At 42.7% G+C, this 16,398-nt stretch overlaps 2 protein-coding genes across 2 annotated transcripts; one reads left to right on the top strand and one right to left on the bottom strand.

The window, feature by feature from the left end:
* The first annotated feature begins 6,000 nt into the window (after positions 1 to 6,000).
* Positions 6,001 to 6,994, top strand: LOC106551803 (mas-related G protein-coupled receptor member H). Its single transcript, XM_014069958.2, has one exon. It carries the CDS (start codon positions 6,010 to 6,012, stop codon positions 6,946 to 6,948), a length of 939 nt encoding a protein of 312 aa, XP_013925433.2. The 5' UTR covers positions 6,001 to 6,009; the 3' UTR covers positions 6,949 to 6,994.
* Positions 6,995 to 12,328: 5,334 nt separating this feature from the next.
* Positions 12,329 to 13,270, bottom strand: LOC106551802 (mas-related G protein-coupled receptor member H-like). The gene has a single exon (XM_087703555.1). It carries the CDS (start codon positions 13,268 to 13,270, stop codon positions 12,329 to 12,331), a length of 942 nt encoding a protein of 313 aa, XP_087559681.1.
* Positions 13,271 to 16,398: the final 3,128 nt, after the last annotated feature.

The raw sequence follows: 16,398 nt of genomic DNA, 5'->3' as shown, positions 1-16,398 counted from the left end.
ATATTTGTTTCTCATAGGGACGTGATGGCTCAGTGGCTAAGACACTGAGCTTGCCGATCAGAAAGGTCAGCAGTTGAGTGGTTCAAATACCTAGTGCCACATAACTGAATGAGCTCCCATTACTTGTCCCAGCTTCTGCCAACCTAGCAGTTCGAAAGCACGTAAAAATGCAAGTAGAAAAATAGGAACCACCTTTGGTAGGAAACGAACAGCATTCCATGCACCTTCAGCATTTAGTCATGCCAGCCAAATGACCATGGAACATCTTTGGACAGCACTGGCTCCTTGGCTTTCAACTGGAGATGAGCACCACTCCCTAGAGTTGGGAACAACTAGCACATATGTGTGAGGGGAACCTTTAACTTTACCTTATTTGTTTCTACTTCAACGTTACAATGAATTCTCTAAAAATAAGACACCACCACCACCACCCCCGCAAATTTGTAGAAACATCTTCTCTTTCACTTTTCAGTTTTACAGCAAAATGTAAAGGAAGTTCCACTTCAGCATAGATATTTGTTCCTGTTGCTGAATACACTCTTCTTTCTCACAGCAGCCACATCGACGGCAGACAAAACTGGGTTCGTCAATGAAATCTATCTTTCTGGATTTCCTTGGATTCTCAAAGAGATCTGTTGGTCCTCACCAGGGATTACTGAATATCATCACCAGGTATGTCCACAGTTAAAATAGAGCTTTCATCATGGTGACTGTTATATGAAAAGAGTTGAGAAACAAATATCAGATTGAAAATCAGTCTAATTTCATCCCTGTTTATAATATCTGTAAGACTGAGAAAACACAGTTTCCAAGAGTCATAGTTCAGAGTCTTGGAAACTGCTAGAGTGTGATTATTTGATTTCTCATCTCTTTCAGAAAAATATCCATCACAGATGATTAGTTACTTCAAAAGATCAGTTAAACAGTTAAGTGGAGGAGATATATCATGTGGTCCCACAACCCATTTGTAGTGACCCACTATTCTGCTCTAGCTGTTTGGGGAAAATGTGGTTTATTGCATTGCATTGCATTGCATTGCATTGCAGTTAGTTAGTTAGTTAGTTAGTTAGTTAGTTAGTTAGTTAGTTAGTTAGTTAGTTAGTCAGTCAGTCAAACATGTATGAGACAACAGGCATAATATAAACATGGATGTGAACACAGGAAATGGATACGAATAAATGGGGACAGGGACGATAAGCACGCTGGTGCGCTTATGCATGCCCCCTTAGAGACTGAAGAGGTAACAACAGAGTTGGGTAGTGCATTCCAGGCATTGACCACTCTGTTGCCAAAGTCCTATGTACTGCAATCGAGTTTGGAGCCATTTACCTTGAGTTTGTACCTATTGTTTGCCAGTGTATTATTGCGGCTGAAGCTGAAGTAGTCATTGGTAGGTAGGATGTTGTGTACTACAATTTTGTGTACTTATCAGACCTTAGCCAGCGTAGATTCTAGGTTGTCCAAGCCCAAAATTTCAAGCCTGCTGGCATAAGGAATTCTATTTTGAGCAGAGGAGTGGAGTACTCTTCTCGTGATTACTCATCAAGAATATCCTTTCCTTTGAAATGTTTGTCAGAAAGTTTACTACTTTTACTGCAGGTAGGCTGGTGTGAAGTTATGCATGGTTATCTTGGCTAGGAACTCTTAGTTCAGGGTGAGTCTCAGAAACTGCTAGAATATGATTCTTTGATATCACATCTCTTTCAGAAAGATATCTATCCCAGATTATTTGTTAGTGTACTGTTGTGACCCAGCAGGATCCGGTTGAGCTGCTGTTGCACTTGGATAGCGAGGAACTATATGAGTCTTCCAGGGAAGATGTGGAGGACCCTGGGGAGGGTTCATACTCAGAGCAGGGACCAGAGAGGCTGGTTGTTCCACCAGGAGGCGCCTGAGCCACTGGAGCAGTGGGGAGGATTCAAGGCAGTTTGTTCCTGACGCAAGACAAAGAAGGGTGGAGAAACGGAAGCAGCAGCTGCGGAGGCACACTCAGAGATGATAATTAAGCCCAGGTGGTTGTGGCTTGGCCCCTCCCAAGAGAGTATACAAGTGATGAAGTGGGGAGAGATCATTTGCAAGATACAACCGTTTGAAACAGTATTGGAATACTCTGTCTTGTACCAGTGCCTGTTGGATTTTGGTTTGCTGCCAACTAGTCTTGCATGTGAGGCGTGTCTGGGCCTTCAGCCAAAGGAGTTGATAAAGCCGTGATTAAAGAGTGGCAAACAGCCAAGCCTGTGTCTGGGTGATTTTCAGGTCAGGGGGGGGGGGAATGTCAGAACAGTGTACTAAAAAATCAGTTAAACAGTTGAATGGAGGAGATATATCATATCTACATGTACTTCCTCAGCACTGGAACTTATCAAATTTGCAGATGATACTAAGGTGGCAAGAAGAGCCAAGACCTTAGAACATAGGCTCAAGATCCAGATGGATCTTGACAGACTTGAACACTGGGCCCTATCTCACAAAATGAAATTCAATGTAGAGAAAAGTAAAGTCTTACACTAAGGCAAGAAAAAACCAAAAGTACAAATATAGATTGGATGAAACCAGGCTTAATAGCCTGGTGAGAGGGATCTTGGAATCTTAGTGGACAACCAGCTAATTATGAGCCAGCAGTGTGCAGCGACAGCCCAAAAAGCCAATGCAATCCTAAGTTTCATTAACAGAGGGATACAATGAAGATCAAGTGAGGTACTAATACCACTCTATAAAGCCCTAGTAAGGTCACACCTAGAATACTGCATCCAGTTTTGATCACCATGCTATAAAAAATATGTTGAGGCTCTAGAAAGAGTGCAGAGAAGAGCAACCAGGATGATTAGGGGACTGCAAACTAAAACATATGAAGAACAGTTACAGGAACTCTGCATGGCTAGTCCAGTGAAGAGAAGGACCAGGGGAGACATGATAGCAGTCTTCCAATATTTGTGGAGCTGCCACAGAGAGGAGGGAATCAAGCTATTTTCCAAGGCACCTGAAGGCCAAACAAGAAATAATGGGTGGAAACTGACCAAGGAGAGATTCAACCTAGAAATAAGGAGGAACTTTTTGATAGTGTGAGCAATCAACCCATGGAACAGAAGTTGCCTTTGGAAGTTGTGGGGGCTTCATCGCTTGAGACTTTCAAGAAGAGATTGGACTGCTATTTGTCAGAAATGGTGTAGGGTCTCCTGCCTAAATGAGGGGTTGGGCTTGATGACCTATAAGATCCCTTCCAACTCTGTTAATCTATTATCTGTTATCTTCCTACCAACCTGCTTGCAGTAGAAGCGGTAACAGCCCTGAGTTTTTATATCTGGTTGGAGATTCTGAGGACAATTTTGATGCATCCACTATAGCAGGGGTGTCAAACTTAATTTCACTGAGGGCCACATCAGGGTTGTGTTTGACTTCCGGGAGCCGGGGTGGCTGGGGCCAGCTTGATGTCAGGGGTACCTATGGTGGCCTGAGTGCTCTGCCAGAGAAAACAGGCTCCCACATTCTGTTTTCAGCTGTGACGGCCTCCTCCAACCCTCTGCCAGTGAAAACAGAGTTCGGGAGGGTCACATGTGATTCTCCCAAGCTCCATTTTCACTGGCAGAAGCACCACGGGCTGATCCTTCTATGTTTTCAGGGCAGCCCCGCGGGCCAGATCTAAACACCACATGGGCCAGATCTGGCCCCTGGGCCTTAAATTTGACACCAGTGCACTGTAGGGTGATTTAGAGAGTTTCCATTTTTACTGGTGTGAATTACGAGCACAGGCTCAATTTTTTAGGGAAGTCGCAGCATTGACCATGTAGTCCCACAACCCATCTGCAGTGACCCACTATTCTGCTCTTGCTGTTTGGGACAAATGTGGTTACTCATCAACAACATCCTTTCCTTTCAAATGCTTGTTTGAAAGCTTGTGAAGATGTGCTTTTTCAGGTCCTCTTCTCTTACTGAATTTCCCCCCCCCTACCCATGACCCAACTCTAAGCTTCTTACTTTCATTCTGAAGAACTTTCTCAAAATGCCTTCAAAGAAAAAAAAAACAAGGAAGTCCAGTTGCCTCCTGAAAAACACTTTTGGGACATATTACTAGAAATATTAAGTAGGTCACGAGTTAATCAGTTAGTGATTCCAAAGGATTACATTTTCTTCTCTTATGGTATTCTGATGGTAATCAGTGAACTGCTTAAAACGTTGAATTGAATTCAATTGAATTTATTATATTTCTATGCTGCCCTTTTCCCCGAAGGGGACTCAGGGCGGCTCACATAATTGTAATTGTATAATTGTATAAGTTTATTTATAGGCCGCCCTTTTCCCTGAGGGGACTCAGGGCGGCTTACAACTTATGTAGGAGGGGGATACATACAATGACATATAGGACAATACATGATTAAAAGAATAGAGCAACATACATCATTCGGGCGGGGATAGATTATAATCTTTAACCCCAGGCCTGACGGGATAGCCAGGTCTTGAGGGCTGTGTGGAAGGTCTGGAGGGTGGTGAGGGTACGAATCTCCACGGGGAGATCATTCCAAAGGGTCGGAGCTGCTACTGAAAAGGCTCTCCTCCACGTAGTTGCCAGTCGACACTGACTGGCAGATGGAACTCGGAGGAGGCCCAATCTATGCGATCTGATGGGTCGCGAGGAGGTAATTGGCAGGAGGCGGTCTCTCAAGTACCTAGATCCACTACCATGAAGGGCTTTGTGGGTGGTAAGTTGCCAACCCAAGTCAAGGGGGGGTACAAATAAGGGGGAAAAAAGATGAACAAAACAATACCACAATTTAAAAACACACAACAACCATACCATTCGAGGGGAGACAAAAGCTCATTAGCCCCAGGCCTGTCGGAACAGCCAGGTTTTAAGGGCTTTGCGGAAGGCCTGGAGGGTGGTGAGGGTTCGAATCCCCATGGGGAGCTCATTCCAGAGGGTCGGAGCAGCCACAGAGAAGGCCCTCCTCCGGGTGGTCTCCAGTCGGCATTGGCCAGTGGATGGAATTCGGAGGAGGCCTAATCTGTGGGATCTAATCGGTCTATTGGAGGTAATTGGCAGCAGGCGGTCTCTCAAGTACCCAGGTCCAATACCATGAAAGGCTTTATAAGTGACGACTAGCACCTTGAAGCGTATCCAAAGACCAATAGGCAGCCAGTGCAGCTCGCGGAGGATAACAACCAGTTCTCCCAAATAGGTGCCAATTGGCTGAATTCCACCACTGGTTGTATGCCATTAAAACAATCCTATCACCATTGTTTTCTTTTCATTTTAGATACTATACATTTCTTGTGAAGAACCGGAGGAAACAAGCTCACCACAGAACTGGGGAAAAAATCTTCTTTTATATGACCAAGTGATCAGATAAACTGTCCTCCATGAGATGTTTCCCCCTTGCTTGTACGGAGAGGCATTGAGGTGAAATGAGCATTTTGAGACATTTAAGTTCTTCATGAGTTCTGAAGAATTATATATGTCAGATGCTGAATTAACCCCTATGGCTGGAAGGAGAAACTGAAAGGAGAAAATAGACATCGATGTTGCCACGCTGGCATCCTTGAGCAAGAAGAAATGCACAAAAGCATAACTCAAGTGACTTATTCTGAAGATCTTCTGTGAAATTGTCCACATCCTCTGCCATTCTTCTTAGAAAAAAAAATCAGAACAGACGCAAATGTCATTTGGTGTCTGTTGACTAAACTAAAGGTAAATGGTTCATCCTTCAGCTTTCTGGATCCCTCGTTAATCCTCAACAATAGCAGTAGACTTAGCAGTAGACTTATATACCGCTTCATAGGGCTTTCAGCCCTCTCTAAGCGGTTTACAGAGAGTCAGCATATTGCCCCCAACAATCTGGGTCCTCATTTTACCCACCTCGGAAGGATGGAAGGCTGAGTCAACCCTGAGCCGGTGAGATTTGAACCGCTGAACTGCTGATCTAGCAGTAGCCTGCAGTGCTGCATTTAACCACTGCGCCACCTTGGCTCAAGAAACAGAAATTAAATTTTAAAAAAGATTCAACACCACAGAACATGACAACCACCTTTTCTGGAATGATGGATTCTAAGATGGGAAACCTGACCTTCAATGATACTGAACGCAATGACAATGATGCCATACATTTGGAGAGCAAAATGTATCTGCCTGGATTTCTTGGGACCGTTATCTACTCTTCAATCATTTTAATCTGTATTCCTGGGATTATTGGAAATGGAGCTGTCATCCACTTTTTGCGTTGCCAAATTAAGAGGAGCCCTTTCACTGTGTACATCCTTAATTTGGCCATGGCGGACAGCGTGACACTCCTATTCCTATTTATCTCCGCAATTCTGCACATGACGATCAAAGATACGCTGATAGAAATCACAGAAGTTTTAGTATTCACTTATTGCACGGGTCAACTTCTACTGACTATCATCAGCATTGACCGGTGTTTGGCTCTCTTCTTCCCAATTTGGCATCGATGCCATCAGCCCCCATACCTGTCCACCATCGTCTGTGTCATTACCTGGATAGTCTCCATCCTCTTCTGTGGAATTCATTACACTCTGATTTTGGTGAAACGCCGTCGGAAGTTCAGCCAATTTTACCACGTGTTCATCTACATCGCAGCTTGCATTCCACTCATGGTTGTCTCCACACTGGCCCTCCTCATCAAAGGCTATGTGAAATCACAGATGCAGAAACGAAGGAAGCTCCTCATTGTCACCTTATTGTCCATGTTTTTCTTCTTCATCTTTTCTTTCCCACCAATTGCCATTTACGTTGTGAATGTTCTTTCCAGCAACCAATATTTCAATTTAATTACACTGGACTACTTATGCGCCTGTCTAAACAGCAGCGTTAATCCGTTGATCTATTTTCTACTGGGGAGAAGGAAGGAACATCATTCTATATACAACCTAAAAGGAAATCTCCAAACACTTTTCAAGGAGGAAGAAGAGAGCGAAGAGAAATCAGAGGTCCGCTAGCACCCCAAATCCTAAATTTTATATAGATTAATAAACTTGATCAATTTTTGAATAATTATTATGAATGTAGTTTATCATGAAAATAATCTCCAGTAGTATTACAAGGAGCCATTTTGTCACAAATGAAATGTAAAAATTGCACACTTTGATCGGTCCAGGTATCTTGGCAATAGCAATAGCAATAATAATAGCAGTTAGACTTATGTACCGCTTCATAGGGCTTTCAGCCCTCTCTAAGCGGTTTACAGAGTCAGCATATCGCCCCCAGTCTGGGTCCTCATTTCACCCTCCTCGGAAGGATGGAAGGCTGAGTCAACCTTGAGCCGGTGAGATTTGAACTGCTGAACTGCAGATAACAGTCAGCTGAAGTGGCCTGCAGTACTGCACCCTAACCACTGCGCCACCTCGGCAAAAGCCATCATGGTCATAATTTGTCAGCCAGTTACAAATCCATCTAGTGGTCTTGCTGTTTATCCCACATTTTTCTAGTTTATCAAAAAGTAGGTTGCAGTCTACTTTATCAAATGCCTTACTCAAGTCTAAGTATACTATGTCCACAACATTTCACTTCTGCACTAATTTAGTCAGTGTGTCAAAGAGTGAAATAAGATTTGTTTGGCATGATTTGTTTTTGATGAATCCATGTTGGCTTTTAGTTATAACTTTGTTTGCTTGAACATGTTCCCGTATTTGTTGCTTATCTCTTCCAAGAACTTCCCAAGTGTTGATGTCAGGCTGATTGGTCTGTAATTTCATATACTCATATAGAAGCAAAGATAAATTATTTGTAGTTAGCTATTCTCAAACCAGAAGCAACACCCAAGGTTTTAAATGACTTTAAAATATAAAACCACAAAGCTCAGAACATTTCCTTTATTTCCCAAGGTTGACAACATATCCACTTTTGTTTTTTATATGAGAGAAGAGGCTTTCATTAGGTACTTGTTGTGGCCCAGCAGGAGCCGTTAAAGCTGCCACCAGACTCCAACAGTGATGGGCCCTATGAGTTGGTTCTGGAGGTTGTGGAGGACCCTGGACAGGGTTCCACCTCTGAGCAGGCACAGAGAGGCTGGTTGGCCACCAGGAGGCACCTGAGCCTTGGAGCAGTGGGGAAGAGACAAGGGAGTGTGATCCTGATGTCATGCATTGGAGCAGTGGGGAGGAGACAAGGGAGTTGGTTCTGGATGCCCAGCAACGGAGGGCTAATAGGCGTAAAGAACAGTTACGCAGTTACAGGAGATAATTGAACTCAGCTGGTGGTAATTAGGCTCCTCTCGAGACTATAAAAGGAATGACTTTCCACACACTCATTGCAGGAATCAACATATTTACTAGAGCTGGAGAAGCTATTGTGGCTAGCTTGGCAGGCTGGATTGCTGCCAAGGTCTAGTCTGTGTGTTAATAAATCCTTGAAGTATCTTTGTCCCAGCGTGCTCTGGTGTAGGAAGAGGGGGGTCAGAACAGGTACTCTAATTCAGAAACACTTAAGAATTTAACATCTACAAGTAGCCTCTTAAACTGAATAGGCATCTTTTGAAATTATGACACAATAAATGTAATAAAAACAAAATGCAAAGTGGCTGTTACTAACCTTCTTGGCACCACTGGAAAATTACAAACTATGAGCAACCCTGCATGATTATGGCTCAGTTGCAGAAGAAAGATACACTTTCTCTGGTTTGAGCAACAACAAGTGAACCCCATGGCAGAATGGGACAGTTCATCACAGCCAACTCACCATGCTCAACTTGCCACAACCAATTCTCTATGGCCAACTCATCACTGCCAACATATCATGGGACAACCTGCCATGGCCAACTTGCCACAGGACAACCCAATGTGGGACTATTCAACAATTCAATTTAATTATTTAAAATAATAAAATATTATCTTCCTATGGCAAGATAGCCTTGGTTAGTTGGCTGTGGTGAGTTGGCCACAAGAAGTTGGCTACGATGAGTTGGCTGTGCAAGTTGTCATAGACCCACCACATGTCGGGAAGAGCCAAGGTGACACAGTGGTTAGAGTGTTGTACTGCAGCCACTTCATCTGACTGTTATCTGCAGTTCGGCGGTTCAAATCTCACCGGTTCAGGGTTGACTTAGCCTTCCATCCTTCCGAGGTGGGTAAAATGAGGACCCAGACTGTGGGGTGATATGCTGACTCTTTAAACCGCTTAGAGAGGGCTGAAAGCCCTATGAAGCGGTATATAAGTCTAACTGCTATTGCTATTGCTATGTCAAAAATGGGAACCCAGAAACATCACAGCGAGACCAGCTGGGGAAAAAAACAGGCTCTGCTGAGCCTCACAGAAATCCAGCCAGACAAACCGCTGTCAGGAGGTCTTCAGACTGAAAACCCCTCGTGGAGGGACAGGGGAGAAGAAGGGACGGCTCTGATGTCTTAGAGTAGTGGTTCCCAAACTTGGCACCTTTAAGACTTGTGGACTTCAACTCCCAGAATTCTGGGAGTTGAAATCCACAAGTCTTAAAGGTGTCAAGTTTGGGAACCACTGTCTTAGAGGAACCAGCAATTTCTTGGGAAGTTGGAGAAAAACCCTTCAAACTGGCAGCGGGGCTGGCGGCCATAACTGAATGGCCGCTATAAAGCTGGGGCACCTGGACTAAGTTATTGGGCAGAAGTAGTGTCTGGAGCAGAGTGTTGGAACCAGGTGAGTGATTAACCAACTCCCAGAAAAAGAAAAGGCTGAACTTAATCTTAAAAAGGATCCCGAAGTGAAATTAGTGGCTATCTAAATGGCTTTTGGGGAATATTATTGAAAAAAGGTGGCGGGAGGGAGGGGACTGAGCACCAAAGCCTCAGAGGATTGTGTCTTTCACAATGTGGAAGGAAAAATTAACAATTAAAAGGAAGAGCCCTGGGGGAAGCCTCTTTTCTCCTTATCTGATTCTAGTCTCTGTGGATTAAAAGCATTTTTGAATAGCAATAGCAATAGCAGTTAGACTTATATACCGCTTCATAGGGCTTTCAGCCCTCTCTAAGCGGTTTACAGAGTCAGCATATCGCCCCCACAGTCTGGGTCCTCATTTTAACCACCTCGGAAGGATGGAAGGCTGAGTCAACCCTTGAGCCGGTGAGATTTGAACCGCTGAACTGCAACTTAGCAGTCAGCTGAAGTGGCTGCAGTACTGCACTCTAACCACTGCGCCACCTCGGCTCTTGAAGGCTATTGACAGCTAGCTGTAGGATTGTATTGCACTTTGGAGAGAGCATTTACCTGTGAGCAGAAAAGACTATGCTGACTACTGAAAATACTACTACTAATAATAATAATAATAATAATAATAATAACAACAACAACAACAGCAACAATAACAGCAACAGCAACAACAGCAACAACAGAGGGAAATCCTTCTCATTTTAATTTTATTTTTTTCTGGATTTAAAGCACTTTGAAACCACAAAATAGTAAGGAAAGGAGAACAGGGAAAACCCTGGGGAAAGTTACTAGAATAATAAAAATAAGTACGCTGAAGAAAAGATACAATAACCATAAAAATAGGGGAAAGAAAAAGAAGAAATTAGGGGAAAGGGGGAGAAGAAAGAAAAGAATTAAAACTGGGATTTTAGGGAGCCCAAGAGTAAATAGTTAAAAGAAGAAAGGAAAAAAGAGTTATATTAGTAGGCTAAAAAGAATAGTAGTAAGATTGTTATTGTTATGTAACTAATTAAGAAATAAAAAATGATAGTATATATTGTTAATGGTAGGAAAAAATGAAAGAGATGCTCTCTATGCTTAAATTGAATTAGAGGATGTATGCTGTTTATAGCAAAATATACCAATGGAGAAAATAAGAAATGAAAATTTGGTGTAATTGTGAAGGAGCCATTGACGATATTGTTTATGTATTAAATAAAAATAACTATAAAGATGAAAAATAATGGAAAAGATTAATTTGGCTGAAAGTGAAAACAAAACTATGATGTAAAAAGGACTTTATAATTGAGAGGATGTAAAAGAAAAGACCTGGACAACTCTTTGTTTCTATAATATGTATAATTTGTATTAAAAAATAGAAAACCTTGAGAATCTGTCAAAAATAGTTGCTTGCACTTTCATAAGGAAGCAAAATATTTTCAGAGTTCCTCCATGCTTTGTCACTAGTTATTTAAGGGAAATGCCCTGCATTAAAAAAAAATGTTATTTTTTTTCCTTCCATAAAAGTTATATGGCATTGTTTTTATTTCAGTTGCTTCTGTATCTGTCCTCAATAATATGAAAACATTCAATCTCATATGTGTATGCACAGACAATAAAGCTACAGCAAACAGTTGGCGTGTAATTGCTACAAATACAATATATTTATATGTATACGAAGAGAGATTCAGTTTGAAGATATTACCACTTGAAATCTTTTTAGTCTAACTCTAATTCTTTTCTTCTGGCATGCCTATGGAGATTGTCAATCATTCTGGAATCATTCAAAAATATTGTCAATTAAATGTGATTTCATAAAATCTTTTCTTGTTGTAAGAGTTGCCCTCCTTTTGATTCAGTTGATTTGGTAAATGCTGGACTAGTGGAGATAGGTAAAGGTAAAGGCTCCCTTCACACATATATGCTAGTCTTTATCAACTCTAGGGGGCGGTGCTCATCTCTGTTTCAAAGCCAAAGAACCAGCGCTGTCCAAAGACGTCTCTGTGGTCATATGGCCGGCATGACTAAACACCGAAGGTGCACAAAGCGCTGTTACCTTCCCACCAAAGGTGGTCCCTATTTTTCTTCTTGCATTTTTACATGCTTTCGAACTGCTAGGTTGGCAGAAGCTGGAACAAGTAAACGGAGCTCACTCTGTTACGTGGCGCTAGGGATTCGAACCGTCAAACTGCCAACCTTTCTGATCGACCAACTCAGCAACTTAGCCACTGAGCCACCGTGCCTCTTTTGAGTGGAAATGGAAGGCATACAATTCTCCAGATGATGTTCAGCTAGAATTCCATTGTCCTTCCCCATTGCTCATGTATAGAACCTAAAACATTTTGAAGGTTACATCTGTCCATCTTGGGCTGGGCCTTTATATGTTGGGGGCCTTCCAAAGTTGTGAATACTAATTTTGAAAATTCTCAACAATAGTCCTACTGGATAGGCACTGAAGTTCAAACATACAGAATTGGAGGCCAATGAAGTTGGGTAAAGCTGAACTAGAGTGAGCTAATTAATCTTCAGGTAGGAGATGCTAAGAAAATAAGTTAGTCCAGCTTGACAAATGTTTTGATATTCCACAAAGATAATTGTCTCCACAAATTCTGGATTCTTACACAAAATACACATTTGTTCTTATCAGTATAAGAATCATTTTCTTTAAAAAAAAAAGATGAATGTGCTTGGAAAGAAATGATAATGGTGAAATTAAATAGTTCAGATCTTGGAACCTTCTGAAGTTTCCGTTTGATCAGAACAATTTTCTTCCTCCTTGAAAACTATCTGAAGCAATTCTTTGATGCTTCTCTGAGTTTCCCCCTTCTGTCTCCCCACTAGATAATAGATCAGAGGGTTAATGCTGCTATTGATACAGAGACATAGGTTGCCATAATGTACATGGTTGAAAAGCTTACCCTTTGAAAAATACCGGTTAAAATAGAAGACATTTAGTGGAAAAGCCAACACTAAATAGAAGAAAAGCGTGAGCAAAATAACTGTCAAAAGCTTCCTCCGCCTTTGGCTTTTAGATATGAAGCAGATTTTGATAAGCAAGAGGACACTGGAGATGGTCATAAGTGGGAAACAAAACACAGTATTAATAACAAATGGATATATCAGAACATATGTCTTTTTATCTGCACCAACAACCACAATTATGAGGTGAATTGAAGAGAGGATAAAGGAAATGACCCAGATGACAGCACACACATTAGTGAACATGTGCACTGGCCGGTGGCATCGATACCAAATTGGGAAAAGGACCGAAAGACACCTGTCGATGCTGATGACAGTCAGGAGAAATTGTCCCGTGCTGTACATTAACAGCACGACCGTTTGGAAGAGTTCGTAGGGAAAGTCACAATAGGAATTGGTAGGAAGCCCATGGATTTCGATAATCATCTCAAAGGTGAGTAAACCAAAGTCTGCAATAGAGAGGTTGAGAAAATAAATGGCAAAAGTGTTCCTCTTAATGGAGGAGCCCAGCAACCAGATCACAAGGCCATTGCCCAGCATTCCCAACACACAGAAAAGCACAGTGAAGATTGCAACAATAAGCCGTTCTGTGTATGTGCTGGATTCATAGCGTATGTTTGTGCAGTTGGACGTTGCCTGCTTTTCGACTGAGTAATCGAGTGGAAGGATGGATGTCATATCCATGATGCTTCAGCCTTCTCTGTTCGTTCTATGGCTGCAGATACTCCTGCTGGGAACAAAAGAGAAACAGAGGGCATTAGCCTTGGGCGCGGTTCCTAAAAATGCATATTGCAAGGTAATTCTCTAGATTAGCATTAGGAGCCCTGGTGGCATGGTGATTAGAATGCAGTATTGCAGGCAAATTTTGCCCATAGCCAGGAGTTCAATCCTGATGAGTGGTTAGAATACATATTACAGGCTACCTCACTGCTCACGCCAGGAATTTGATTCTAAATGGCTCAAGGTTGATTCAGTCTTCCATCATTCTGAGATCAGTAAAATGAGGATCCAGATTGTTGGGGGCAATATGCAAATAATGCTCTACTTTGTAAACTGCCTCAAAAGTGCTATAAAGCATTATGGGGTGGTATGCACCATACCATATCTGGAAAGACCAGGTTGCCCTGCTAAGCCGGTCTCACTGGAAAAACACTTATGGGGTAGTATGGGGTAGTAAACAAGCCCAAATGCTATTGCTATTAGCAGTCCTATCCTCACAATTACTATGGAATGGTGCTATTTGTAGCAGTGGTAGGATTCAATATTTTTACTACCAATTCTGTGGGCATGGCTTGGTGGGCATGGCAGGGGAAGGATACTGCAAAATCTCCATTCCCACCACACTCCAGGGGAAGGATACTGCAAAAAACTCTATTCCCACCCCACTCCAGGGGAAGGATACTGCAAAAAACTCTATTCCCACCCCACTCCAGGGGAAGGATACTGCAAAATCTCCATTCCCACCACACTCCAGGGGAAGGATACTGCAAAATCTCCATTCCCACTACACTCCAGGGGAAGGATACTGTAAAATCTCCATTCCCTCCCAACACCAAGGGAAGGATACTGCAAAATCTCCATTCCCACCACACTCCAGGGGAAGGATACTGCAAAATCTTCATTCCAGTGGTGGGTTTCAATTTTTTTAGAAACTATTCTGTGGGTGTGGCCTATTTTTTGGGCATGGCTTGGCAGTCATGTGATCGGGCAGGTAGGGCTAACTTGACATCACTCATCCACACTCAGTCACATGACCACCACCCCCAAGCCATGTGGCAAAAAATTTTGGGACTCCTATGAAGGGTGGGGGAAGAGAGGGGAAAACCTCCCAAAAATAGACAACTGGAGGATTAAAAGCTGAAATTAGGGAGATTGGAGAAGGCAGGACAGAGAGGAATCCAGTAGAAAGCTTTCACATGCTGGTGAAAGGACTTTGGGAGATCAGGGGAGATCAGAGGAGGCAAGACAGAGGGGAATCCAGTAGAAAGCTATCAAACTCCGAGGTGGCACAGTGATTAGGGTGCAGTACTGCAGGCCACTTCAGCTGACTGTTATCTGCAGTTCAGCGGTTCAAATCTCACCGGCTCAAGGTTGACTCAGCCTTCCATCCTTCTGAGGTTGGTGAAATGAGGACCCAGACTGTGGGGGCGATATGCTGACTCTGTAAACTGCTTAGAGAGGGCTGAAAGCCCTATGAAGCGGTATATAAGTCTAACTGCTATTGCTATTGCTATTGCTAAACTCTGGGGAAAGAACTGTGGGAGAATGGAGGAGGCAAGACAGAGGGGAATCCAGTAGAAAGTTATCACACTCTGGAGAAAGAATTTTGGGAGATCGGTGGAGGCAAGACAGAGGGGAATCCAGGACAAAGCTACCACACATTGGGGAAGAACTTTGGGAGAATGGAGGAAGCATGGCAGAAAACTCCTGAGCTTGCTGCTGCTGTCCTGTGGATTGTGCCGCTGGACCTCTCCATCCTTCTCCATTCACCACCTCCACTCCCAGGTATGGGACTTGACACTGAATTGGGCTAGGATAGTGCAGACGGGTGGGGGGAGCGAGCAATGGAGCAATCTCTTTCACGGGAGGGCTGAAAGTAAGACCTTATTTTTTGCAGTGATATAAAGTGAGTAATTGCCTGACTTGAAAAATGAATGGATCAGGGGTGAAATCCAGCAGGTTCTGATAGGTTCTGGTGTGGCAGAAAATGAGAGGCTTTAGACTTCTCAGGATACAGGAAAAGTTTATTTGGCAGCCAGGTTCAGAAAGTTAGCGAAATGGCTAACATTGCCAATTCTGAACAACCTTCATTATCGAAGCATGCGTTCTTATACATTCTCAAAAGCATTGCAACATGGAAATATTTAACTCATTTAGCAATAGCAATAGCAATAGCAGTAGACTTATATACCGCTTCATAGGGCTTTCAGCCCTCTCTAAGCGGTTTACAGAGAGTCAGCATATTGTCCCCAACAATCTGGGTCCTCATTTTACCCACCTCAGAAGGATGGAAGGCTGAGTCAACCCTGATCCAGTGAGATTTGAACCGCTGAACTGCTGATCTAGCAGTAGCCTGCAGTGCTGCATTTAACCACTGCACCACCTCAGCTCTTATTGGTTATTTTGGGGGGAAAGCCTTATAAGTAGAAGAGGGTCTTACTTCTCTTTTTGTTACAGGTATGGACTACGTGTCATTAACGAACTTCATCTGAACATTGTGGTTTGGACTTTTGACATAGGGACGTTGGCTAGAACATCTTGTGGTTAGAGAATGGTGACACTTCTCTTTTAAGCAAACTTCTAACTGTCCCTGTTATGCTATGTCTTCACTCTTATATTTTCAATCCATATTTTATTCTACTTTATTCCCCCTTTCTAGACTCTAGACACAATTGAGACTAGCCTGCTTGATTAACCATATAAGCATGCAGGATACAGAATAGCAAAAAAAAAAAAGCAAGCATACAAGCAATACACATCTTAGGGCTTATCTTCCGGAATCACTTTCTCTACTTCTAAGAGTGCAATTTGAATATAGGAGCTAGTATCTGAAGCTTCATCTTCCTTGAGGGTATGTGGGATTAGGTTTTCCATTAACATTAACTCCTTTTCAGACCATATCTCTCTTACAGACCTCATAACGAGCTGTTTAAGCAAGGGTATTATGCAAGCGTGGAATACTAAATTTGCGATTCCACATAATAAAAGAAATAGCATTTGCTTAATATAACAATAACAGTAGACTTATATACCGCTTCATAGGGCTTTCAGCCCTCTCTAAGCGGTTTACAGAGTCAGCATATTGCCCCCAA

This window comes from Thamnophis sirtalis, unplaced genomic scaffold (genome assembly GCF_051295495.1).
Source record: "Thamnophis sirtalis isolate CommonGarterSnake01/CBP01778 unplaced genomic scaffold, rThaSir2_p1.2 scaffold_2, whole genome shotgun sequence".
NCBI lineage: Eukaryota > Metazoa > Chordata > Lepidosauria > Squamata > Natricidae > Thamnophis > Thamnophis sirtalis.
The sequence above is the reverse complement of the archived record's forward strand: the minus strand, read 5'-3'. Positions and strand labels throughout refer to the sequence as shown.